This window comes from Onychostruthus taczanowskii, unplaced genomic scaffold (assembly GCF_017590055.1).
Source record: "Onychostruthus taczanowskii isolate IOZ18803 unplaced genomic scaffold, ASM1759005v1 scaffold14, whole genome shotgun sequence".
NCBI classification, from domain to species: Eukaryota; Metazoa; Chordata; class Aves; order Passeriformes; family Passeridae; genus Onychostruthus; species Onychostruthus taczanowskii.
Window position 1 is genome coordinate 10,438,721 of NW_024498573.1, and position 27,800 is coordinate 10,466,520.

Genomic DNA, 27,800 nt, shown 5'->3' on the forward strand with positions numbered 1-27,800 from the left:
TTTAAAAGAGAGTTAAATGTGGCCATTTCCAGGTTTCCTGCTTCAATGCTACTTAAAAGTAAATGCTAGAAGAAAATTTGCATAAGCAGCATCTTAGGCAATAACAAGGATTTGCATTCTTAATACTGGGTAACGGCAAGGGCTTAAAATTTTATCTTCAAGATGCCATCTCCTAGTTATGCTTTGAACTTACCTCACCAGAGATAAAACAGTATTTGAAGACAAAAAAAGCCTCAAAATGCTATATTTGGACAAAAGACATGCAGGAAACATAATTTTGTTTAGTATGGTTGTTACTCATCTATTTTGAAACAAATCTGCCTTTCAAGAAAGTGAAAACTGCTAAAGTATCTAAATAAAACACAATTATAACCTCTCATGTCTAAATAAGAATTTACTGAACTGTGTAAGACAGCAGGTCAGACAACAGTTTGTTTGACAAGAGCTCAAATTATGAGAGCTATTCTGCTGTAGTCCTCAATTTGTGACTGTCAAGTCATGTCAAACTTATCAGTCAATATTGACCTAACTTCTCCTTCTCAACAATCTTCATTTATTCTAAGGTGTAATCCATTGCAGTTTCTATATTGATTTTGTCTCTTTTCATTTCTTGCTGTTCATATGGTAAAGACTACTTTTATCCTTCCTAGTTGTGTGCAAGGACAGCAGGGCACCAGCAGAGTTGATGTGCTATTGGATTTCCTGCCAGACTGATGGAAAGACACCCAGCTTTAGGAACTAAAGGTCAAAATAAAAAACATCACAAAAAATTTTTGAGCTCAACTAAAACATGAACACTCATGCTGTCTTGGTGAAGATCTCAGTACATGAACTGACAAAACAACCCTTACTACACTATCTTCTCCTCAGAGGAAAAGTTTAAGAGTATTTTTAGAGAAGGAACAACGTTTTTTATAAATGCTATAGATCATGCTTCATGCTGCTGTTCTAGCTCACTGTACTTACAAGTGCTGTATGCAGGCTCACACTGAAGTGACAATATCTGGATCTTCTCTTCGTCTGTCTCTACACTGAGGTTGGACAGGTACTGCTTCACCTTCCTGGCCATCTGGGCATCCTCATAGAGCTTCTTGGCGTTCAGGAGCGAGCTGCGCCGGGCGCGCTTCTTGTGAGCGCCTCCCTGCACGTCCAGCATGTTGGAGTTCATGCTGCCCTGGCTCAGAGACCTACGAGAGAAAAGAGCAAAGCACTAAAGCTTCAGTTCTCAACAGCAACAAAGAGCTGCAGCAGCATAGGCCAAAGCAGATTAATACCAATAATCTTCAGTTAGGGCTAGTGCATGCTGATGCAAATGAGTTAAAAAAGATGAACAGCATTAAAACAATGCCTGTCTTAACATCTCTGAGTAAACTGAGAGCAGGGATTTGAGCCTAGAACAGGACTGCCTGTGGAAATGTGGAGCTGGGAAGAACAAGGGGCAGTGCTGCATGTGGAACTCATTCAGCTCCACTAATGAACCCCACGCTTGTGCTGCAGGAGAAGAAATGGCCTCAGGCTCTGCCAAGAGAGGTGTAAATTGGACATCAGGAAAAACTTCTTCATGGAAAGGGTTGTCAAGAGCTGGAACAGCCTGCCCTGGAAGTGTTCAAAAAACACATGTTTAAGGCATTTGAGGACATGGTTTAGTGGTCAACATGGTGGTGGTGTTGGGTTGATGGCTGGATTTCATGATCTCAGAGGTCTTTTCCAACCTTAATAGCTCTATGAATTCAACTGTAGATTCTAAAAGTGGACAAACTTGGTAACTTTGGTGGTTTAAGGAACTGGGTACCTACTGTGTGCATCAGACTTACACAGAAAATCCTTGCACTTAGCTGAGCACAGAAGTGAGTGAGCACTGCAATCCTCTTAGAAAACTGAGCTTCTCATAATGGTTAAACAAGGGGCAAATTACGTTAAATGTACAAAGTGCATTTGATTACACACTTAACTTCTTTCTCCAATTAACTAAAAACATTCACAGAAGAGCAGCTCATTAAAAACTGCGTCCCAAGAAAGCTGAGGAAGGCAGTGATGATAAACATACACCCAGACTTGTACAGACTTGAATCTATGAAAGAGGATGCTTCTCAATGCTCCTAATTTTGAGCTCTCAAATCTATCAGTAACTGAAGCAAAAATAAATAATACTGTAATTGTTATTCTAGAATGTGAGTTACTCTCCCTGACAGTCACTCCTATTCACACTGGAAGAGTGACTAAACAACTGATCAGGCTATACTTTAAACACAGTCACCTCTCTTTCAAGTGCCAAAAGTCCTACAGCCACACCAGTTCTGATGCATTTTTAAATAAATGGAGATCACAGTATAAGTCACATGTAAATCCTAATGGAAAATGTCAAAGTTGTTCAGCATTTTTAAATAAATGGAGATCACAGTATAAGTCACATGTAAATCCTAATGGAAAATGTCAAAGTTGTTCAAAGCTGGGTTTGTTTGGGGATTTTTAAATATACAGATGAATATTTTTAAAGCTACATGAAGACATTTATCAAGATCTTGTGTGTTTACAGAATCATAAGTGGCAGAATAAATAACATCAGGCACAGAAGAGCCATAATGGCCAAAGGAGTCAGAATGAAATGTTGTTAGAGAAAATCCAAGGAATCAAGTAAACTGAGCCTAGGAAATAAATGTTGGAAAACAGATGACTGCAATATTTTCAGACATGTTAAATAATCATTCTGAGAGAAAATAGAAGCTTAAAAGCTCTCAGCAATTCACAGCTTAATTAAATAAAAAAGTAATGTTATTGGAGGCAAGGAGTAGCAAAAGGCATGATGGAGTGTTCACAACTATCCAAACCAAGGGGACACTCCTATCTCTTGATGGATAAGGACAAAGCTATTCTACAATCTCAGGAAATTATGTTTATTTTTGATGACAGAAACATTTTATTGTTTATGTACACACTGATTTTTTTTCTTTCATGTTTGGATTTGACTTTTTAAGGCAATTTAATTCTACTTTCTTTAACAATTATTTTTCCTTATTCCCTTGTGCTCACAGCAATTCCAAGAGTTAGAAATAAAAGTGGCTCCATGGGTCCTGGCTACTTCTCCCCATGAGCTGCCTTGTGAGCAGCTGATTATTAAACACCAAATGCTGCCAGCCAAGGACATTCCACATCAGCATCAGGGACCAGTATCCAAGCCTGCTAGGCCCAGTATAAGCAGCCCAAGTTCTGGCACTGTGCCCATCACTGCTATGCAAAGGCACACAGCTAACACACATCCATAAAACATGGCTACAATGTCAGCCTTAAAATCACTGCCCCGGGCCAGGCAGGAGCTTCCCTGGCCAACATCAGAACTCTCATCTTTAGTCATTCCATGATCCAGACCTCACACAACCAACACTCCCAGTAGGATCAATGAGGATTTTGGTGCAGGAAATGTGAGATACATTTTAAACATGTGCTAAAAATAAATACTTTGAAGGTTGCCTGAAGACAAACCTCAGGGAGGAAATTACTACATCATTACCACCATTCAAAGTGTCCTTATAGCTGAAAATGCAGAATGGCTTCAACTTTTCAGTAACATGTTAAAAGGCAAGTTACTTATTTCATTTACTTCCCACAATAGTTTGCCTTCCAATATAACTGCAGAGCAAGGGTTTTCTTTAATGCACAAAGCCAAAACTCAAACAATTTATCTATTACACAAAAGCAACTCAGAATTCTTATAGCTGCAGTAAAATGTTGGCTGTAACCCCTTACTCCTGTTTTCAAAAAAACATGTATTGCAGGGTTAATAAAATGCATGCTGTATTTCAGATGCATGCACTAAAGAGGAGGATGCAGTATGTTAAGAGTTGCATAATCTTTATTTATCTTAGTTGCATTCAGCTCTACACTTACCCCAAACTTCTCCACCTCTTCTTCCTGTAAGCAAGAGCCATATACATTGAAGCATGTATTTGAACAGAAAAGCACAGGAAAAAAATAAAACAGTTGAGAGTCAGGAAGAAAGATGTAGACAGGAAAGAACAGAAAAGAAAAATCTCTATACAGCCACATTCTTCTCAAACAATAACACAATGTTTTCATGAAATGCAGGGGCAAAACTTGACAAATACTTCAGTATCTATCAGTTTTTTGTTTAACCTATGAATTGAAAAATTCAAATTTGCATTAATTTCTTTTATTTTCTCTAAGTCAAATTAGATGGAGTGCAACTCATTCATATTGCAGAAAATGGGATTAAATTAATTTATTCTTTGCCTGTTGAAAGTGTATGATAAATCATCACTATCAATTTCAAGTTTATGATATTGTTTTCTCTTGACTGTTGGTTGGAAAACAAGCCAGTTGCCAAATACACCTTGAAAGCCTGTACACTCTCAGTAATTGGTAATGAACTTGTGAGCAAGTCTCATGTTCCCACTAATACACATCTTTCTTGTTGATTTTTCATTTTCAAAAGCATTTATTTGATGCTTCATAACACAAACTGAGAGATCAAACATGAGAGACAATGAAAATTAATATAAATGACATGAAAACATGGAATTCTTTTCTTTTAATCTTTGGCATTATCTTTAATATTGGATGCCTAAGCAGTTTATGGCAGCATGTGTAATTTAAATTACAGTCATTAAAATGTGTTCTGTAATTCTGAAAAACATACTAAAGGTAACTATTTACTGTTAAATTTATTGAATTATTAGACTTCATGAGGTCTTAGGAAGTGCATGGGCCATCAGGGAGATTTATTTATAGACTAATTTCAGCTGTGAATGCCAAAGTTTCTGAAAAGCAATCACAACTTCTCAGTAACTGACTTTATAATTTTATATTAAAAATGAAATCTTGCTAATTTCTATCCAACTGTATTAAAGTGAATCTCCACTGTGAAACAAAGTAACATTAACAAGGCTCTGGTATTTTTGGTTCAGACTGGGCTGTTTTTAGAGTCACAGAACAATTTGTGTTAGGAGGGACCCCAAAGTTCATCCCCTTATATCCCCCTATACACCTTCCACTAGACCAGGCTGCTCACAGCCCAATCCAGGCTGGCTTCAAATGCCTGTATTTGAAAAAAAGAAGTATCTTTCCTGACAGCCAGCCATGCAAACAAAAACCAGACAGAACTGATGATCTTCTGTGAATCCTGACCACGGGAATAGCACAGGGAACCAAATCTCCATGCTTCTATACAGGCTCCCTATCCTTGCATGCCCTATTTCCTTCCACTGCACAGATGTAACTGAATTCACAAATCAGAGAGAATCACAAGTGCACAGGAATTTTGGGTGGATGAAGCACCCTTCACCCAGGAACTGTCCCCTGTGTCTCCTAGCTGCACTGCTCCCCCCAGGGTGCTCAGAGGCTCTCCTCTGCCGGGGTGCACACAGGCATGGGCGGCTCAGGAGAGCATTTTGCCATTTTCTCAAGTCAGAGCTCCATGGCTCCTCAGCCATGACCCAGCTCCCCACCAGACTGCACCTGAGGGGTTTTGTCTGGCCCATCAGCTGGAGGCAGACAGTGCAAGGAGCAAGGCCACCACCCACCCCATGGACACCTACAGGGGCAGGACCCTGCATGGACACAACATCAGAGCCACTGATGCTTTCAGTTCAGCCAGTGGGGAGAAAACAGATGCAGGAAATAATTCATTTCCACTAAATAAAATCTGGAGCTAATCAGCACCAGATTAGGGGTTATGTTGCTTTTATTCTGCACTTTGTTAACATCAAGCCTGGTGATATTCAGCATCAAGATAAAAAGAAAAAATAAGAAAAATAAGCCAAGAAAACACCCTCCACCTGCTGAAGCCTGATCATCTCAAACATTATGTAGGTGGAACAAGCTGTGCTTAGAACAAATAAAAATATTTAGTTTTAATTTAATATGTTTTCAGTGGGGTTTTGTTTTGAAACAGCATTTGAGATCTATACATCAGTGATTCAGGTGCTTTTTATCTCTCTCTCGTATCTAAATATTGTACCCTGTAATACTATACCTCTCTCAAAACTCTACTGACACTAACATTTTATTTGGCAGAAGTATGTATCATTAAAATTAGAACTTATTCTTCTATGCTTTTTAAAGGCAATAAATTGGTTTATTAGTCATTCAAAGCATGTCTGGGAAGCATCAACTGTTTTGCCATAATTTGATAAAGGCTGTGGTTTGATGGTAGATGTCAGTGATGAGGCACACAATGAAATACCAACGTGCTGATGCACACAGAGACCCAGATCCCCCCACAGTGAGACCCCTCAGTGCTGCTGCCCTTCCCAGTGCACACCTTTGTCTGAACATCACAGCTGGATCCATGTTTGCAGAGGTCATTCGCACAACTTGGCGGATTTCTTTGGCAATCATCCGGAGCTTCTCAAAATTTACCAGGCCATCCACTTTAGAATCATTGCCTGCATAATTGAAACACACACATAAGGAAAGAAAAAAAAAAGGAAGTAATAAATATTTCTGAACAGCCACTGTGCTTCTAGCTCTTCCCTTGTTATTCTTCTCCCCTCCCTATCCCCCAGTCAACACAATTTTTTTAATCAATGTAGCAAGAAATCAGGATGTTCTCTCAAAACAGTGATGGAATCAAACCCACTTGGACTACCCTATATTCTTTTGTTAACTGGTACCTAAAGTAACAAGTATTAGTAGAAGGAAAAAGGAATAAGTGAACTATGCCCAAATTAACTCTCCTAATATTAAAATAATATAAATACAGAATTGACATTAACAACATTCACATAAGGAAAGAAGTTCAAATAGATCTGAACCATCACAACCAAGAATTAAGCATATTTGGAAGTGATTCACCTCAACCAGTTATAAACAGGACTTTGTATAAAGGGAACAAGATGGAAACATTTAAACAAAATCCCTTGAAAATGTTGAAAGCAAGAGTAGGAGGCGTATCACTGTATGCATGTCACAACATGGAATGAAAACCTGGAAAACATTACAGCAACAAGCTTTTTGTAAGAGAAAATATTTGAAGTAGTGTAGCTACCAGACAGCGCACTCACCTATGCTTCCACCCTAAACCTCAGTACAGCTGAGGAGGATTACAGCATTGCTTTCAATATACTAAAAATATGCATTTTGTTTTTAATTTTTGTCTAGGACCAGTCTCTTCCATTAGGCATTCCCAGTTCTATTTTACTTCACTCCTATAAAGGATCCCTCAACAGCATCCTACTGGTGGCAGCTTCGTTAGACACATGTGGACACACTGAGCACTGAAGAAAGGGTTGAAGTACATTCAATGCTTCATTTATTTTCTCTGTGTTTGACATTACCTTCATGCAGAAATGTGATATCTTTCTTGACAACAGGGAAAAGTGGGATAATTGGAGGCTGCATGCTCTGGCTGCTGAGGATGTTGCGATATTTTGCCATGTTTCGAGATGGATCAAAAAGATCTTGAAGGTCTCTGAGGTGCTTTTCATACTTGCTGGGTAACTTTTCCCAAGTGCCTCTGAGACGAGCTACTGGTGCAAGATTTAACCCACTGCAAGGCAGAAATGTTTCATTATTAGCTGTGAGCAGAATCATTACATTTCAGAAGGAAGTGAAGGGTTGAGGGGTTGTTTTAAGGATTAAAAATAGCTTCGCCAAGGTTAACTGTAAAGCTGGGTGAATAGCAGGCTACGAGTTCATCACAATAACCCTCTGCTGTTTAAACAGGACTGCTAAAAACCATGACTGCTCAAGGTACAAATATCATATGACTGCCAAAATAATATCCCTGTAACACAGGACTGACATCTATTTAAGAATCCTGTAAAAATGTATGCCACAGTAAGAACAAAAATGGTAAAAAATGCATGAGGTGATCCAATGATTGTACAGAAAATGAGAACAGTGCAGAGCTCATCCCAAGCAGAAGTGGCAAGACTTTAGAAAAAAATTCTTCCTTATGAGGGTGGTGAGACCCCAGCACATCTAATTGATGCTCCGTCCCTAAAGAGCTCAAGGACAGGCTGGATGGGGCTTGGAGCAACCTGCTGTAGTGGAAGGTGTCCCAGCCCACAGCAGGGGGCTGGAATAAGATTATCTTTAAGGTCCCTTCCAACCCAAACCATTCTGTGATTCTCTGACTTCAGAGCTTCAGACAAGAGCATTTGTAAATGAGCAACTGAGTGAGAATTGGAAGGAGCAGATATGCTAAAACTTGTCACTGTGCCCTCATTCCCACTAAGCTAAGCAAAAATATATCCAGAATTATTTGGATGCAAAAACACCCCATTAAATAAAAACATTCAATAAATTAAATCCACCCTCCCTATAATAATTTGTTACCACCTAGGCTCAAGGAATTCTGCAGTAATTGCAAAGTCCTCACCTTTGCAGAAGTGGAAAGGGATGGGCTCCAGCATTGCTTAGCAAATCCAGACCCACACTATCACTGAATTTGCTATTCTCAGATTTTTTTTTTTTTCCAAAAACTTACTGTATTTGGTTTATTTTTTAGACAAATTTCTCTCCATGCTATGCCAAACAAAGTCTTCTCTGACATGAAAAAATCAAACATATGCCAGCCCACAACTCCTCTTTTCCACACTACATTAAGATGGTTATCTTCCTATTTCATGAGACATATGGCACCAAACTGCTGTGCAGGACAAGGCAAGAAAGAGAACCCCTGTGCCATATGCTAACAAAAAAGAAATATTCTTCTGAAAATAACAGCAAAACAAAAACTAAATTATTTGTCTTTTTTTTTTCCCCAGACAAAAGACCACTTTAGTCATGGCCTGACTGGACTCAACTGAGGAGCAGAAAGAGTAATTTCCTTACCTACAATAAACCATGCAAAATTAGGGAGCAGAATAGAAAAATTAGAATCAGTATCCATGTGTTTATTCCCACATAATGAGCAGCCACAGTCTCAATGACTGTCCAGTACCCTTCACAGAAATTAATGAATTCTTTAATGACTAACCACAAGCCAATACATTTGATGGACTGGTTAGACATGGAAGAAAAAATTTTAAAATGGTGTTTTCAATAATGCTGCTGGGATGCACAAATCCAGATCTTTGTCTGATGAATCACAGTATCTTTTTTTTTCCTACAGTAAAGGCTGGGTGTAAGATAATTGCAAATACAGGAAATGATGAACTCATGCTGTTAAAGCAGCAGCATTCAGTGTAAATCAGAAGAGAAAGCTTAAATGTGCAACTGAAGAGGGGAAAAAAATAGAGAAGCAAGCAGATGACAGGAAAGAATGAGAAAGAAAATGAAACCAAAACAAGACTGATTTGAGGAAGTCCTTACAATGCAAGGAAGAAATAAAGTAATCTCATCATCACATATACGACTCAGTGCCCCCTGGAAAAGTAACAATGACAGACAAAAAGAAGGGAAATTGGGTGCCAAAGTCACAGAAACTGACACAGGGCTCAGGTAGGTTTCTGTAGCTCATCAATCAAAGAGTGCTTTGAACCCATCTTCTCTTTTCCTGTGAGTACCAGTGCAAAAGAGACTGTCACACCTAGCACCGCAACAGGGCTGAAGTGCTGAGAGGCTCTGGTGACAATCCACCTCTGACCAGTCTGGCTTTGGAAAACCCCCCAGCCCCAGCTGCAGGCTGCTCAGGATATTCCCAGTTATTTCCTTTCCGTTCAGATTACCAGAATTGCCTGTGACAGCACCAATCAGATCTGAGAAATAGGAAGTATTTTACCTTATCACCGCAAACATGGAATTGAAGTTCTTGCATTCTCGACAGTGGAGAGCAATTTTAATGAAATGCTTAATAATCTTCATTCTTTTGAGTTGGTTGGGTTCTGCTAAAATTTCCATGGCAACCCAGAAGGTCTCTTGATTTATGACATCCTCAAACTGTTTCAGGTGAGCATTCCCTGTTTTGGAGTCCAGCTTGTAAAGGTCATCGATGTACTCCGTTGGCTCGATGTTGCGGAACAACTCAAAGTCCCGCATGGAGAGCTGAGTGGCCACCTCAATGGTGCTCAGCTGCAGCAGGGAAATTTGGCTCTCTCGGAGTAGCTCTTGAGCATCCTCATCTGAGCATAAGGTTTCTGTTTCCATGTTGTTTTTCAGATAGTAGCTGAGGAATAATTGAGGAACAACAACACATTAGAGATGCTCTTCAGAGGGTTTGTGAACACAAAGACATTGAACTACACCAATCACTGTGAGCACTACAGAGACAAGAAGGGACAACATAACCTTGTACTTCAGTTCATATAAAACAGCACCATTACTTAAGTAAACAAACATTTCAAAAGCTCTTTGTTAATATTTTTACAGTGTACTCTGTAATATGCTGTAATGCTCACCTTTTCCATTTGTAAATTCAGCAGTGAAAACAGCATTCCAAAAACACACTAGTCCTGAGAAATCTCCTGTTAATGTATTTCTACATTTGTTACACAAATTTAGTGTGGTTTTTTCCCATAAATTTACTGTGGCATACTAATATTTGCATGGGGTACAGCGTATTCAGGAAATGAAAATATATCTGGAAAATTCATTCCATGGTTCCAGGTAAATCACTTTCAGATACACAAAAATTTATTACTGATAAATTCCCTCTGTTGCCTAGGAAAGACAACTACAGAATATTTTAGTTTAATAAACTTTCTTCTGGTATAGGTCAGGTCATCAGATAAAACCAAAGCACTTAACATGTCAGAAACATTCAGAACAGTTTACTTAAAAATGGAAGAATTTATCTCAGGTTAGTATCAGTTCATTGCAGCATGACACTAAAAAAGATATTAATTGTATACTTTAATCCTCAAGTACATGTGAGAAGTGTCAAAACAAATATAACCTTTTTCTCTAAGTGTAAACCACTGTATACATTATCTTGATCTGCTAAATTTAGCTGCCATCAAGCAAGCTTGCTGTAGATTTAGGGAGGGATTCTTGGGTGCAGAAGAGGAAGGTGATCCAAAGAAGAGAGGCAAGTGTAAGTTACTGGCATTTACTTGCTTGTGCTTCCAACAGACACCCATCTATCTAATTAAAACACCTCTCCCTGATGCTGGGCTTAATTATCATGGAGATCTTTTCCGATGTACAACATTTCCATCCTGAAAGCCAAATAAACAAGGAACATTTACCGCCCATTGAGCTGGATCCTGTCAGCCAGCTTGGAGAACTGATCCGGGAGGCGCCGCTGTTTGATGACCCCCTCGGGGCTCACGGACACCTCACACAGGGAATAGGTCTCGGGGGCTCCTGTCAGGTTGAACTCGTGGACAGCATGACTCACCACCTCCTTTGCTGTAGTGTCTTTGCTGATGATGATGTAACAGCTCTGCTGATCTGCTTTGAAAACTCGTATCACTTGATCTGGAATATCTAAAAAAAGAGCACAACGCGTTTAATGTGTGAAGTACTTTTCCCTTGAAAAGACACAAGGTCACTTGGAGAGATATTTTATAAGGGCATGTGACAGAACAAGGGGGAATTGGCTTGAGCTGAAGGAGGGCAGGTTCAATTGGATGTTAGGGACAAATTCTTCCCTGTGAGAAGGGTGAGGCCCTGTGAGAAGGGTGAGAGGTTGTGGACTCTCCATCCCTGGAGGTGTTCAACACCAGGCAGGATGGGGCTTGGAGCACCTGGCCTAGTGGAAGGTGTAGGGTGGAACTAGATGATCTTATGGCAAGCCAAACCATTTTGTGATTCTATGATTTACTGTCCCATTCGATCATCAGGAAACAAAAACAACCAGCTTCTGGGGAAAAAAACATGCTGGACTTAAAAAATGTTTAAAATATTCTGGGTTTTTCTTTATCCTTGTAAGGAAAAAAGAAGACTCTTCTCCTCTCTGTTCTTCTAAAACCCAATTACTCTACCATCCCATGACCCAAAGCATAAGACATGCAGGTATGTAACTAGACTGTGCACCACTCCTTCACAGTATGTCTTAAAAACTTTGGCAGCATCATTCCTGCTTTGGCTCTCTTGCGTCTGTGAGAGCCAGGTCCACACACGTGCCAGGGCACTCTTCCCAGGGATGGGAAGCCACCAAGTACGGATGGATGGGCTTGGGGTAGGAGGATATGAGGAGAAAAGGAGATTTGGTTGCTCCCAGAACTAGCCACGAGCTTTCACCCTCACTGCTGCTGCCAGCAGTTAATTCCTTGGCTGGTGTAATTATTTATAGCACATTTTATGTACTATAAATGCATTAGAGAACAGCTTTATCCGAGGCAGCCTACAGCAGGAAATAAATATCTACAGAAACATGTTTAATTCACAGCTTGATGACTGCAAATAATTTGCTCTGTTAGCTATTACAGAAAGTTTGAGTTTCTAAATAATACTGATTTTTAAAAAATGTCAGGAGTCAAAATGCACAGTAATTTCAAGCACAGGGAAGCCCAGTTTTTCCCTTCCCTGAAGACTAAAACTTCACAACTTTTCTGCAGACCTGAGAAGGTGGCAGGATGTTGCTGAGCCCTCAGCCAAGGCTTCAGAGTCTGAAGCTCTCCAAAACCACACCAGGGGCAGATGTGCCATAACTGCTGCACCAGAGATCCCCACTGATGTCATTAAAGCAACAACCTCCCAAACAGCCCTCCCCTTCTCTTCTCTCACTGCTATTTGTCAGCCCTTAATTGCCAAATCTGTGAACGGAGACATGCCCTGGAGCCCCAGTGATGATCAGGTCCCTCTGCCCAGGGGGAACCTGCCCAGGGAGTCAATCCTGCTGGGCAGAGCACCCAGATCCTTCAAGCACTCCCCACAGCAGCTCTCAAGCACAGTTTCAGATGCTGCTCACCACACTGCCTATACATGGATTTTCCTCAATCAAAATCCACTGCTTAAGGAGGCAACAAAGATCTTTGGGGGCAGTGACCCTGGGGTTACTTTTACTTGCATCATGATTTGTATGTGTTATGGGCACAAGTAGAAGGAATTTCAAGGTAAAAAGTAAGCAGGTAACTAGGATCCAGCACCAAAGGTCCCACTCATTGGAAAAAAGAAAGGCTTGACATCAGTTGTAAATAAATTTTAAGATGGAAGAAAACATGGGTTAAAAAAATTCCCATTGAAAGCTAATTCTTCTAACAGGTTCATGATTATGATTAAAACATGATCAGAACATTCTCATCAGAAGCTGGGTTCTAGCTGAATATGAGAAGTTCACTATATATGTGAATAGGGACAATATAAGGGATTTTGGTACTTTATTCAAAATGGTACTTTATTTGGTACTTGATTTCAAAATGAAAGTGGTGGAAATGATATATTGAATAATTAGAGAAGTGCCTGTCATAAAAGTGATAATAAAGAAACAGAAGAGGGAAACATCTAGACTTTGGTATCAACATACCTAAAAACAAGAACACACTCAAGGTGTAAAACTGAAATTTAATTGGGGAGGAAAAAAAAAAAAAAAACAAACCCAAAACCAACAAAAAAAACAGCCAAACCCATGCAACCAAAACAATGTGACAGATAAGGGAAAAATTACAGGCACATTTCTGTCTTCATAGTCTTTGCTTTTAAGCAGGCAAACATAAATTATTAAATTAAATTTTTTTATGCATTATTCAGCTCATTTTGACAATACAAAGCACATTTCAAGTTGGCATGCACAGAATTTTAGTTATGAAGTACAACAGAAGAACAAACTAAATCTCAAACTGTTATCCTCTGAAACTTCAGTTCTATGAAAGAGATATAAGCAACTTCACCCCTTTAAAGCAAGGCCACAGAGAAGCAGAGGAACCTGCAAGAAGACATTCAGTGTGCTGGGGGCAGAAATGGGAACAAAATGCAGGTCTCAGCCCAGCACTGTGCCTGTATAGGAACCTATGGATTTGTTTTAAGGAAAATTACAGAGCACAGGCTAGCCAATGCCCCACAGTAAAAACTGCATCAGTGCAATGTCTGATAGTGTTAAATTTACAGGCAAGCCATGCAATATTAAGGTCTGCAGGATGCTTTACATGAGGATACTTACAGTAAAACCCAACAGCTGCAGACAGGAAAAAAGAAAAAAATCGTATCAACACAAAATCAAGATTGAGATGCTTACAAAACTTATCAAGTGTACACTGTCAGAAATAATTTGGTTTTCTCTGACATTCAGACTGGCAGCATATTTGTTATAGCAAGCTTAAAGTAAAGCTAACTGATCCAGCTGAAGATGTCCCTGCCCATGGCAGGGGGCTTGGAATAGATGACCATTAAAGGTCCTTTCCAACCCAAATTATTCTGTGATTCTATCCATGATGGACTAATTACCACCATTTCCTATTAAGTGGTAACTTGTATAGTATTCAATCAAGATTTTAGAAAAATGTGTAGCTCTCATGCAAACAGCAAGGACCTGGAATTGCAGCAAAAAGGCAACTTTTTTGCTATGGGTATTTATGCACCTGATAGGATATATCTGTGCACATCCCTTTTAAAGGGGAAATCTGCAATTTTATGTAAACATAAGTCACAGTCACAAAACACTTTACAGAATATGTCATTATGTACAGAACTTACACTTAAAATAGAGGAAAAAATATTCTGACTAGACATGTTTACAGGCAGCTTGCCTGTAATGCCTCCTGCAGCCACCCCATAATCTGGATTCCTACAGCAACAGCAATGAAAGCCCAGATCACACATCTCAAAACATTTTTTAGGGTTTTAGACATACTGTTGAGTATATATAATGTTTGTAAAACAAGAAAATCACTGTGCTGGTACCATGGCAGTCCTATTCTATCCACAATACTGCTTGAAATAGATATTGGCAGATAGAAGACTGGATAAGTCAAAGGACTGGGGAGAGACGGCAAAGGAGAAAGGGGCAAACAAAGAATATCTCCTTCCACCAGAGCCAAGTAAATTAAAGGCTCTCAGAAGTGGCAAAATACAATTCTTTGTAAAAAATAAGTAAGTCTCACATTACCTAAAAAAATTAGGCAAGAGAGGCTCAGGCAGTGTGGATTTTCAGTACATCTCCAGTTTGGCCCTGTTGGGCCCACAGGATGCACAGGCAACTGCACTCAGATGCTAGTGACAACTGCAATACTCCCCCTGACCCAGCTGCCTTGCTAACCATCCTGTAAATCAGCCTCAAGCTGCCACTTACCTGAAGGGTTAGAGAAATCCAGAATGCTGGTTGTGGGCTGCAGCAGGTCAGGGCTGCTGGATGAAAGCGTGCCTGGAATGGGCATGATGGCCAGGCTGTGGCGGCACTGCCGTGTCCCCACGATGCTGTCGTCCTGGGACTGGCTCACGCTGCCATCGCTGCAAAACAGTTCTGGTTCAGTTATCTGCATAAACTCCTCCTATTCACCTTGGCATGAATGAAACTAAGAAAAATAACTGTTTTAACTACATGCTGTAGACAGGCTTTCAAAACAAGATGGGGATAAAGATTTGAAAGTGTTCATTGGGAGAGAAAAGATATTTTGGCCTTGTTCTACATTCATGGAGCAGGTACAGTGATTTTTTAAAAAACGTAAGCAATGTGGACATAGTGACTAGAAATACTAAGCAATCGGTATCTCTTAATGGCCTGAGGCTGAGGAGGGCAGATCTTAGGAAGATGTTAGAGAGAAGTTCCTCCCTGTGAGGGTGGTGGGGCCCTGGCACAGGGTGCCCAGAGCAGCTGTGGCTGCCCCATCCCTGGAAGTGTCCAAGGCCAGGCCGGACGGGCCTTGGAACAACCTGGGATAGTGGAAGGTATCCCTGCCTATGGGAGGGGCTGGAAGGGATAGTCTTTAAGACATTTAAGTTCCCTCTCAACCCAATCCTTTTCCATCTATTCTATGATTAAAATATCACAACCTAATCAGGAACCATTACTTTTTGACAGAAGAGTCTGACAAACCTGAACAGTTTTGGAGGCAAGATGCTGAAACGGGTCTTGTCTAAAATTTTCCTGATTCTGTTTCTTCCACCAGATACAGTGTTTGCTTTCATTTTCTTGTTTCCTTTTTCACGGGGAAACATCTGTTCCACATCTCCAGGCATATCAGGGATAGAATAACGGTTGTTTTTCTTTTCTGCAATTTTTGGAATATGTGGAATTCCATTCTTCTCCTGTCCTATCCTGCAGAGCAGCTCTTTAAACACTGTAAGAGAAGATACAGTTGTTGTGAGTAACCTTTGCACATTCAGAACTTCACAATGAAATCTTCTTTTCCCCTCAACCCTTTTGCTTCTCACATCCCAGAGAGATAAGAAGGAAACACTGCATTCAGGGCAATAAGCACTATGCATTTATTGGCTTTTTTGTTTGCATCTTTTAGGTAATGGAGTGCACATGCCTCTTCAAGAGTAACTGCAACACAGACTGATATTTTCCCAAACTGTCTTTGCCTCTCCTAACACTACTGAACAGAAGCTGCATCACATTTCCTATTGCATTTATGAAACTAAGCTAGTCTATAACCCACACTGACATTCTCAAAGCTAGAATTCTATGGAAATTACAGGGGTTTTGTTCTGTTTCTTTCCACATATATAAGGTGTAAAAAATGTTCAAATTGTCTTGTCGACATCAATTATTTCTTTAAAGGTCCTTTAAAAATCTTTTGAAAGCCTTTCAAGTCAGAAATTCAATATTTTCTACTGAAATACTGAATTCAATTTCTACTGAGATACTGGAAGAATGAAGAACTGAAAACAAAGCAAATTAATCACATTGTCTCTGTGAGGAAGGCAACCAAAATTTTCAGTACAGAAAGTCCAATTAAATAGTACATTTCTGTTTTATAATAAAAGCTAAGGCTACAAGCTCTCCAAGTATAGATTTGAATAGAACAACAGGAATTGCTCATAGTCAGTACCAGACACTTAACACTCAATTAACAAGTCAGGATAATAAGTATCACTGGTGCAAAAAGCTTCAAGATATTAATTCATTAAAATTTATCAGAGAAATCACCTTGAAATTCTATCAGCTAGCAGGAGGAAATTAGAACCCACTTGTAAGTCTATGTTGCTCACATTTATAATAGAAATGAACAACCTATCACTGTCTCAGTTATAGTGATGCTTCATTTCATGCCATTTCACATTAGTCAGGACCACTGGTGACTCTGGTTGTTTCAAGCTTTTTTAGCATTATGCTAAGAAGCAACTGCTGAGGGCTTGAACCTTTTTAGCTGCACAGTAATAAACATAGTATAATACTGAAAAGAAAATCAATAGTGAGCAAGGGCAGGTAACTGGAGAAAGGAAATAGGAGAAGAAAACCATCAGAAAATATGCCTACAACTATGGAGTGCACAGTCTCCTTTCTGTAGCTCTTGTTATTCTGTTGCCTGAACAAGATTATGGAAAAAGAACAGATGATTTGACTGAGATTTTAAAGAGGTATTTAGGTGCTTATATTCATGATGACAATTAAAAGCCAACATTTATATGCCGTACCACTTTTTATATCCCCTTTTCAATTATAAAGGTAATTTATCTTCTCATTCTTACAGCCATTAAAGAAAGTTTCACAAAATCCCAGTTTTACATTTTTGCTGTTTCTTGGCAAAAATATTTTGGTCCAGATCCCCTGGCTTTGTTTCAGCCCTATTGCATGGAGGGACACTAAATCAGCTTAAACAGTCATCTGGGGATTTCTCAGGGAGTTGAAGAGCTGTCTGTGCTGGCTCTGTGCCACTCAACATGCAGCCCTTGGCACATGAGAACTTATCCAAGCAAACAGAGGCACAATGAGGGGACTTCTGCACAACTTCACACCTCAAGAGCAAGATGGAAAAAAAAAGGTGGAATCCTATTGCCTCATAAAGCCAGAAGGAGTGGAGTTTTTCCTTCACACATAAAATATATATAATATATAATGTCTACTCACCAAAAATGTTTGTTTTTACAGTAATGGAGAGATGTGTGTTATTCTTTAAGATTTCCAGAGCTTTTACAAAGGTAATGTTCTCAAAATTCTGTCCATTTACTTCCATTATCTTTAAGAAATAAAAATTGGGACTATTAGGAGAACATATATCTGACAGACTTACAAATACAAAGATGATAATACAGGCACAGTAAGCACTTCCCAGGAATTACATATCATCTTTACAGCAGCTACAGAATGAAAACATTCCAAGTAAAATAACTATTTTCCTCATGTCAGAGAAGTTATATCCTGTAAATAAGTCAGGACTTCCATTTTTACTTGAAAATGTTTTAAATAAGTTCATTTTCTATGATAACATGACATTGTTGCAATTAATCAGAAATGGTGGCTCATGAGCCACAGAACTAATATCACTTCAAAAGCTGGATTTTCACTGAGTGTGACCTGCCTCAGTGAGCTGGGATCAAACACATCAGGTGAGAATCAATCCCACAAAACAATCTGATGGTTTCAATGTAACCATATCTCCAATCAGAAAGTTTCAAAAAATAACCATAACTTCTTTTCTTTTCCCATTCTGTTTTTGGAATACTTAAATATTTTACATATTTTGAAAACTATTTAATAGAAACCCATTTAACAGACAGAAATGGAAGCTGAGCTGTGGCATTCCCACACTTTCCAGTGGTTTGGTTTTAGTACACAGCACAACATTTCTGTTGAGAACAACCAAGAGGTGGGAGAAGCAGAATATTTTAAATTAACATAATTGTTTTTACCTGATCACCACGCTTAAGTCCAGCTTCTGCTGCTTTGCTGCCTATCTCCACAGTCTCTACAAAAATACCAAACCCTTTGTCACTGCCTCCAAGAAGGCTGAAAAACAGGGGAGAATCTCTGGAAGGCTTCTGCAGGGTGATTTGTCTCCATTTTGCTTTGGCAGCACAGGCAATATTCAGCAATCTGAGATGGCCTTTCATTTTCTGTAACACAGAAGACACAAAATGCAGTGCAATGTTTCTTTTATCAGAAGTGGAAAAACAGTTATGAAAAATACCCCAAGTGCCAGAAAATAGATTTTTGATGCCAGATTTTCAGATCTTACTAAATAAACCTTGTTCTCTCTTGCAGAAATGCAAAACTCCCAAGTGAGTGCCATAGGTATTACTTTATATGGCCTTTATATCTAATTTATATTCAAGAACAAGTATGTCCCATGTTAAAAGCCACCTGTTAATTGTTACACTTAGAGATTACAGCTGTTAGGCACTGGTAACACTCAAAAATTGAAATATGTAGTACTAGAAAATGTGACATTCATTCTTTTTTGCTCCTACCGTATCTTCCAAATTCTTTTCAAATTCTTCCAGGAATCGAGTCATGGCAGGATCTCCTTCAAAGTCATTAAAATGATTGTTCACCCACAATAACACTACTCTGGTAACCTGGAAAAACAAAATAAATTATGCACATATATATACATATAAAGGTACTTATGGTTCTACTCCTATAACCTTTAATCTACAAACACAGAGGAATACTTGGATGTGGCAGAACATAAAACAGATTTCTGTATCTGATAGGAAAAAGACATTTACACTTGAAATCATCACCTTTTTCCTTTTATTTGGAGAAGCAAATGAAAAATTTAAAAACCTAAATATTTTTATACCTAACAATACTGGCTACCTCACCCCAGATGGGGGTACCATTCATCTTCAGCTAAGCCTCCCTGACACTCTCCATGAAAATCACCTTTTAAAGCATCCTAATGATTTCTTTAAAGGAAGTTCTAGTTGTGATAATAAAAAACTTTCTTCTAAGAAATTTTAGTTAAGTCTTCAGATTGCTTCTGTAGGTGCTACAGAGTCACTACTATTCATGGTAGTCAGTCTGACAACTGTATTATCCACCCATATTATAAAAGAAATCTAAGTCTCTAGCAGTTTCTCTTCTAAAATTATACCATTGCTGCTTTTGTTTGATGACACACTTCTCTTTATCTTTCCTTTTATTAAAAACCAGTAGTTGGCAAAATGAAAAGCATGGAAAGAGGTAAGAAGAGAAGCAGTAACTGCAGCAGACCCTGCACAACTTCCTATACAAAACATCCAGTGTTTTGACAGTGTGTTGGACTTCCTCAGCTCAAGGCTAGAAGACATAAAAACATTGGCTAAGAATCAACAAATTGGCATAAGTTCCAGACTATCAAGGTTTTTCATGAATGAGCACACAGTTAGACAGAGTGGAACCTAGTTTTATTTATCCTAGCTTATCAGCAATACAAAAAGGGATCAATTTAAATATATTTTCACCAGAAATATTAATCTCTTAGACTCCAACCAACCTTATCCCTGAGACTGTCCACTGTGAACCATTCCAAGAGTTTATTTCCAACTTCCAAGGGACTTGTTAGAAATGTTCTGTATGTTAAAAGAAAATCTTCGATGTAGGTTGGATCCACAATAGAATGTTCCTCTATTAAATGCATGATGAGTCTCTCGGGCGTTGCCTTAAAAAAGCAAATCAAAAAATAACTGATATCTCTCATCACTACCTCTTCCTAAAAAGTAATTCAACATAAGCCCACGTGACCAGTATAATCCCTTTAGAAAGTTCAGTTATGGCCAACTCAGGAGAAAACACACTAACATGTTTAAATCAAATCCTCCTGCTTCTCCCAGCCCTGACATTTTGGATAGATAACACCTGGCTAAAACAATTAGTAACTTCCCTTAATTTTAGTTTTTAGTAAGCAGTTTAAGTTACTCTTTCAGATTACAAAAAAACCAGTCATGAAGACCCCAAAGGGTGCTCCCAATACAAAACTCAATGTATATGTTGAACAGGTTTCAATGTTTGTAACTTTATTAAAGGGGAAATGGAAGTAAATTTGAAATGTAATACACATTCCTTCCCATCAAGTTTTTTGAGCTGACACAGACAAAACTGAACAAGTATACTAGATTCAAATTTATTTACTAATAAATAAAAGTTGAACAGATTAATGGAAAACACAGAAAGAAATGTACCTTGATAACTATGTGTCCTTTTCTGGTTCCACTGCGATCCAGCTCCCTGTGCTCCTTTACCATCACAATTTCTCCTTCTTCCTCCACTTTGTGAGTGTTTTTTTCCACATGGTTCAGAATTCTCCAGTAGTCTTGCTGGGCTATACACACGAACTGTCCCCATGGAGAACAACAGTGATTAAAGTATCGAAAATATGAATGTATCTCCATCTCCAGGCTGAACACCCCCAACTCTCCCAGTCTCTCTCCACAGAGAGGGTCTGTGCACCTCAGGGCACCTTGGTAGCCTCCTCTGGACCCATTCCAATCTGTTTTCTTTTACTAGATGCTTAAAAAGAAGAGACAGTTATACAGAATTGCAACCTTACCTGACAATCATCTACTTTGGTTCTGACCACTCCATTCATGTACTGTTTTTCCAGTGAGGGAGTAATCCCAAAACTATTTCCCATACAGAGACTCTCACTCTTCCCATCAGGATAGCTGATTTCTACTGTGCCATTTAAAATAACATACCAAGAATCAAGCTAGAGAAAGCACAAAAAAAAAAAAATTACAAAGTGAAGCTAATTCAACAACTCTTGTATGCTCTTATCTCAGAAAGGCTCATTTTTGTAGCCTCCAGTTTGTTGTCACCACCTCTCTGCAACATTTAAATCACCAACACTGCACTGTAAGGCAAGAGATGGAGACAAACAGGAATGCTTTTCAGCTTTCTCATTCACTTCAGAATTGATTCTGGAGGGAGAAATGCTGATGAATAGATTGCTTTCTTAATAAGTAGGCTAATTGCTATGATATATTTGTACCATTTAGTGAGAATGAACATTCCTTCCCTGGGTACCCATTTAGTCACTGCCAGAGATGAGTCTACCTCACCCCTTCTTGGAGGCATGAACAGCAAATGCCATTCCAGATGTCTTGATCCAAGTAGGAAGAGATTTCAGGACAGTGGTTCAGGGCACCTATGCTGAGAGTCTGACTACTGATTTAACACTCTTCTGGAAGCAGGGACTTACCTCCTGGCCGTCTTCAAGTATGATGGCTCCTGCTTGCTCTACGACTTCAAATATCATCACTGAGCACAGCTCTCTCCTCACAGACATGGTCATGTTGGCAAAGGCAGGGAGCTGGTGCATGAATTCCAATAATTGTTCTGTTGGACAAAGGAAACATTGGTATGATGACAGCAAGGCCCAGGGATCCCTTGGATTCCTCACTCTTCCTTACTCTCTTTAATGCAAGTGTATTAAACTTCAGTTAAATTCATTTGGAAATTGTTCAGTGGTGTTACACTTCCCATTAGTGCCTGTGGCTAAAAAGAGCCCAGTGTACACTTTGTCATCGACAGCCAGAACTCAGCTCCACAGCCTTGCTGGTGTTCTGACTGACTCTCAGGGCAGCAGTCTAGCTAAGAGTAAAAGCACTTCAGCTTCAAGCATTTAGAAAAATTAAAAATACCCCTAGGTACCGTAATTATAAGCTAGACAGGAGCATGAAATTATTTTCCAGTGTTCAGAGACGCAATCTGAAGTACAGCAGAAAGCAAATTTTGCTATTGAAATTCATGCCAATTTCTAGTTAAACACTGCAGTAAATTATCTTCATTTTAACTGTTTTGCAGCTTACAGTTAAGTACACCTATACACAGTAATAGTATGTTCTCTTTGCTATTTAATAACTACTTCAACAGTTTCAGGTAGTCAGAATTACTTTGCTACACATCCCATTACATCAATGCATGCAATGACTGTAAAACACCATATCTTGAGCATCACAAAGACTGTTGTCCAAAATACTTGGATTCTGAAACAAATATTCTCTCAGATAGCAAGAGAAGATATCATTCAATTAGGAGTATCAACAGAGCAAAGTGAGACATCATTCAATTACTAGGATAAACAGGGAACATGAACTCATTAAACTGTTTTTGGCTATGCTTCTCTTGGAGATGCTATATGAAGTAGTCCTATGTGAATTTTACTACTGTATTTTTCCTCCTCACCAATGTCATCATCAGTTTTATCTGCAGGCTCTTTCTCAAGGCACTCTCGGACAACATCTCGCCCTAGAAGTGGATCAGAAGTTCTGTCAATATCTTCATCCTCCTCCTCTTCTTCATCTTCAGAGTCTACAGGTGCTTCTGGAAGACCCGTTAAATCAACATCTCCCATCTCACTTTCTGTAGCCTACAAAGAAAACATCAATAAGACAGAGACTTCAATGTCCTCCGTTCAATGATTTATGGTCGAGGTAGCTAATTAAAAAAAAATTAAATTCTGTGACCAACAAATCTAACTCTTAGAATCTCTAACAGCTCCCTTTCTGATCACTGAGGCAATCATGTTATGCTGGAATCCACTGGATTTTCATTTTACAGCATTTATTCTCTATTTCTTGTGAATTCCTGTGACATTGTTTTTTCACCATTTGAGTCTACAGTATTAACAAAATAATGCTATAGTTTAGTAATATCATTAGCTACCCAATGCCCGTGGACACATTTCTACCATCAGCAATAGATGGCAACATAGACATCACCTGAGCAGACAAACAAGACAATGGTCAAAGAGAACAAAATACCAGCAACAGAAAGCAGAATCACATAGGAATCATTTGCACTAATTCCTTATGTACAGTTCAAATGATGTAATGGCATGAAAATAAATTTCCAAACAGATGGAAGGGGGAAAAAAAAGTAGTTTTAAATTCTCAGTTTCTACAGAGTAGTTGTTCAGTCACTTTTTTTAAAGCTTAAGCCAGAATGCAAATCATTTTTCTGTTTAAATTCAGAAATTTGAACAACAAGATGTGTCACTGAAAAGTATATGGCAATTATATAGAAATTTGCAGAAAATGGAGTTTGTTTTGAAATGAGCAGATTTACAACACACACTTTCACTTTGAAGAAATCCTTGAGATTTTACAAAAACACTGAACTAAGGCATCAAGTACCCTGCATGTTCACAAAACATACAAAATAAAGGATGAATTTAAACACTGTAATGGGGCTGAGCACAGCTTCTCTGGACAACCTGTACCAGGGTCTCAAAACCCTCACAGGCAGGATTTTCTCCCCTATACCCAAGTTAAATCTACCTTTCTCAGTTTAAAACCACACCCCTTGTCTTTGGCACTACAGAACACAGTAAAAAGTCTTTCTAATAAATTTGCTTTAAGCACTGACAGGGTGCAGTAAGGCATCCCTAAGGCCTTAACCCCTTTTCTCCAGTCTCTGGGGGCTTCACATGATTGCAACGACTGCCAGATGGAGAGTGCATCCACAGCTCCATCAGCCGAGTCCCTCAGGACCCTGCCGTGCCCTGCCTTGGGTCCCCTGGACTTGTTCACATCCTCAGGTGCTCTCAAACACAACCTTCTCTTCCCATGGGAAGGACTTTGATCCCCCAGTCTCTGCCTTGATGTTCAGGGCATGGAGAGATGTGGGAAGAGCAACCTGTGAAAACTGACACAAAAATTGCTGAGTGCCTCAGCCTTCTCCATGTCATCAGTTCTCCTGCCTTATTTACTGGGAGAGTGAATCACAATTTCTGTCTGGATTTTTGAGGTTTTGGGGTTTTTTTTGAACTGTAGAAGCCCTTCTGTTTTTTGGCACATCCCTTGCCAAATCCACCTCCAATTGAGCCTTACTATTCCTGATCTCAGCCCTAGGGCAGTGTTCCTATATTCCTCCCTGGACACATGTCCCTGATTCCACTAAGCATTTTCTTCTTGTGCTTCATTTTCACCAGAAGGTCCTTACTTGGTCACTTGTCTTCTGCTCTTATGACTTCACACAAAATAATATTAATTTTAAGTGATTTAATCACACCAGACTGCACTGTCTCCATCTCACTACACACTCCATGCTGATGTGAGCCCCAATACCTGAACAAAGGAACAGCTTTGTCATCCTACACCAGAAAAAAAATACTGGGGTTTAGATATAACCTTGGGTCTTAGAGCTTGTCCACACTTTGGTAATTAGCCAGCAAACCTAATAAATAAAGCTAAAACTATTTTAAAATATATATTTCTTTCAGAGGAGGGTAACAATATGGAGAGGGTTAAATCTGTTTTACATTACATCACTTTATTGGCTTCTGTAGCTCACATTAACAGTTTTGGAATTAAGCCCAAGTGCAAATTGTACTTGGAGAGTCTCAGCAGCACATGATCAGTACAGCATTTTATTTGAGGACTTTTCTAGCATTTCTTCATCTAAACAGCCACAATTTATTCCAACTTCTCCATGCTATCACAAACAGCAGCACCAATCTTCACTTTGATACCCCCATGCTAAACCAGAAAAACTGAGGCTACAGCTTCTACCAATTTTTTTATATCCTATATAGGAAAATAGACAAATCAGCTCCTTTCTTGATAAATAAGTTACATTTTGATCAAACTATGAAATAGGAGCAGGTCTTCCAACTGTGTTTCAAAGATTCTGTGCAGATGGGTGACAGAATGCTGGCAGGTCAGTGCTGGAAGGAACAGGAAGGATTTCACTCATAAAGCCATCTGCAGAAGTAGCTGCTCTTCCCAACCACGATGCTCCAGCTGTTTCCATTATCAAATATAAAAATCAATCCTAACACAAACATTTATGAATTACTGATGTACAAAATGAAACCTGAAGCTGCAATCCTCAAATCTCCCACAAATATGGATTTCCAGGATTGCGTTTGTGACACAAGGGATCTACTGAAATACACATCCTTCATAAATATTTTACAGATAATCTATTTTAATATTGAAGCCTTAACCACAATTGGAATTACTGCTGGACAACGACATTGCTGCCCACAAAGAGTACATACTCCCAAAGTGATAAATGAAGGATTTTCAAAGAAGTGAAAGGAGAGAGAACTGACAGAAATATACAGGTAGGAAAAAATTGATGCAAACTGGTTGGTCACTAAGAGAAGATTGCCAGGTATTGATACAAGAAACTAATTTCTGAAAGTAGAGGTGAGACCCCGTCCAGCAACATCTAGAGGGACAGCCTGGGTTCCCTGTGTGACTCTGGCTGGGCACCTCAGACCCTGTCCCATAAAAGAGCAAAGAAAGATGTTTTCCCTGTGTAATAAAATGTTGAATTCTTTTTCCCTGAGGACCCCTGTAACAGGTCAAAGCAGCTGTAAAAGCCTGCATTTCAACTGCTGTATGCACAACAAAACACCCTCCCCTAGTTCCAGCTGAAGACCATAGTTCTTAAATTAAACATACTTTCAGAAAAGGACTGAAAGAAAAAGAATAAAAATTTTTAAATCCCCTCCAAGCAAGAAGTTACTTTAAAAATTGTAGGGAATAACTTACTTTTTCTTTCTATAGTTAAAAAAAGTCTGCAGCACAAGATAAAGACACCTGCTCTGCAATATTCCAAGCAAGCTGGAATTTACAACACACATATTTGGACATTTTCATGTCTGTGTTTCAAACACCCAAACACTGAAATCTCCAGCAGGGAATAGCAACAGTACAGGACAAGAAAGAAAACCATACATTTTCATCACTTTTTGCAACTAACTCAGGATTTAACACAATGTCTCCACAGCAGAGCTTACAGGCAGGAATCTTCTGCTGATCTCACTAAGTTTTACATTCATCATTTCCTGCGTAACTGGAAATGGGCTTTACTCTGGACTGAGAGGCAGCTGGAACAAGTGAAACCTCATTTCAACACTACTGATGAATGCAGTGTACACAGATGAAGAGAAAATCTTTACATATCTTAATAAAACATTGTTTCATTCTTTGCTTCTACCATTCTAATAATGTTTTCCAATTCTAGAATGAAGTTTGCACTACTTACTGTAAAAATTAATGTTAAGATACCATTAATTCAAAAGGTCATTTCAAGGCTACATTAATCAAAATTATTCCGAATGTTAGTGACACTAATGTTATTTCTAAAGAGTTTAGCATGTGACATTTGGCATGATACATATGAAGCTGACTACAAAAACAAAGCATCATTTTCCAAACATTTTATGAAAAGCTTATTTTGCTGTACCAAAAATGCTTTCAGTCATTGAGTGAATACATCACACTCAAAATGTAGGTTTATTACATATCAAAGATATTCTCTACCTTGATAATAGGATGAATATTTGGGGGAAACCACTTTTCTTTTTTGTGATTTCACAATCTGTCTATATTGATGTGTTGCTGCAATATAATGCTGTGTTAAATATTGCGCAATGGCATTATTACACAACATCTATCTACTGCTAAGTAATATCCAGTGATCACTTATAGATTTGTGACAAACAGTAAGAGAATTCTCCAACAATACCTGTTACAGCTACTGCAATAAAACACATAAAAGACATATATGCACATAAAATACATCTCTTAACAGGTTACTATTTGCAAGTTAGGCATATAAAAAGGATACAAAAAATTTACTAAAAATTAAGGGGGAGAAAATTATTGTGGGTTGTTGAGGATTTCCCCCCTCATGCCACATCTGTAGCATGTCTTCTCTTCACCCACAGCTTATCAAAAGCTTGATTCTCTAATGCAATCTTTCACAGTTAATGTCACTGTAGCTCTGATCATACATGGCTGTAGAATTATCTTTCAGTATCTCACTTATCAGTGATGAACAGTGGTGACCTGCCTCAGCATCAACCTGGCCAGCCAGGAATTCTCTAACAGATGTCCTCATTTCCTTCAGGATGCAAACCCAGACAGGTCAATGTCACTGAAAAGGAAATTCTTACCTGAAACGTCCTAACTCCTATAAATTAATATAAAATCTGCAGTCATTTTCACATTAATTATTCCTTAGTGTACAAAATACCTAGCACCATGGTTTCTTTGCTACAGTGCATATAAATATGTTACTCCATCATTTCTTTTATTTATATAATTTTTACTTGTTTAGCAATTATGCTCTTTTGTCATTTACAGATTAGTAGATAGAAGGCAATTACCCACACACGATAAAGAGTATTCACTTA

The 27,800-nt window shown here is 38.8% G+C and overlaps 1 protein-coding gene across 11 annotated transcripts in view; it reads right to left on the minus strand.

The window, feature by feature from the left end:
* RAPGEF6 (Rap guanine nucleotide exchange factor 6) overlaps nucleotides 1-27,800 on the minus strand; it is a 122,622-nt gene that overhangs the window by 18,432 nt on the left and 76,390 nt on the right. For 4 of the 11 annotated variants that reach the window (XM_041397918.1, XM_041397912.1, XM_041397917.1 and 1 more), the window contains exons 8-24: nucleotides 22,835-23,018; nucleotides 21,849-21,985; nucleotides 21,198-21,356; nucleotides 20,830-20,982; nucleotides 20,145-20,309; nucleotides 19,135-19,242; nucleotides 18,577-18,780; nucleotides 17,795-17,903; nucleotides 15,815-16,058; nucleotides 15,071-15,228; nucleotides 13,943-13,957; nucleotides 11,088-11,328; nucleotides 9,683-10,066; nucleotides 7,293-7,504; nucleotides 6,278-6,401; nucleotides 3,886-3,909; nucleotides 967-1,187 (exon numbers count right to left, since the gene is read on the minus strand). In XM_041397918.1, coding sequence (XP_041253852.1) covers nucleotides 967-1,187; nucleotides 3,886-3,909; nucleotides 6,278-6,401; nucleotides 7,293-7,504; nucleotides 9,683-10,066; nucleotides 11,088-11,328; nucleotides 13,943-13,957; nucleotides 15,071-15,228; nucleotides 15,815-16,058; nucleotides 17,795-17,903; nucleotides 18,577-18,780; nucleotides 19,135-19,242; nucleotides 20,145-20,309; nucleotides 20,830-20,982; nucleotides 21,198-21,356; nucleotides 21,849-21,985; nucleotides 22,835-23,018 — 2,842 coding nt within the window. The remainder of the gene's footprint in view (nucleotides 1-966; nucleotides 1,188-3,885; nucleotides 3,910-6,277; nucleotides 6,402-7,292; nucleotides 7,505-9,682; nucleotides 10,067-11,087; nucleotides 11,329-13,942; nucleotides 13,958-15,070; nucleotides 15,229-15,814; nucleotides 16,059-17,794; nucleotides 17,904-18,576; nucleotides 18,781-19,134; nucleotides 19,243-20,144; nucleotides 20,310-20,829; nucleotides 20,983-21,197; nucleotides 21,357-21,848; nucleotides 21,986-22,834; nucleotides 23,019-27,800) is intronic. The other 7 variants (XM_041397919.1, XM_041397914.1, XM_041397909.1 and 4 more) reach the window with 3 other exon arrangements.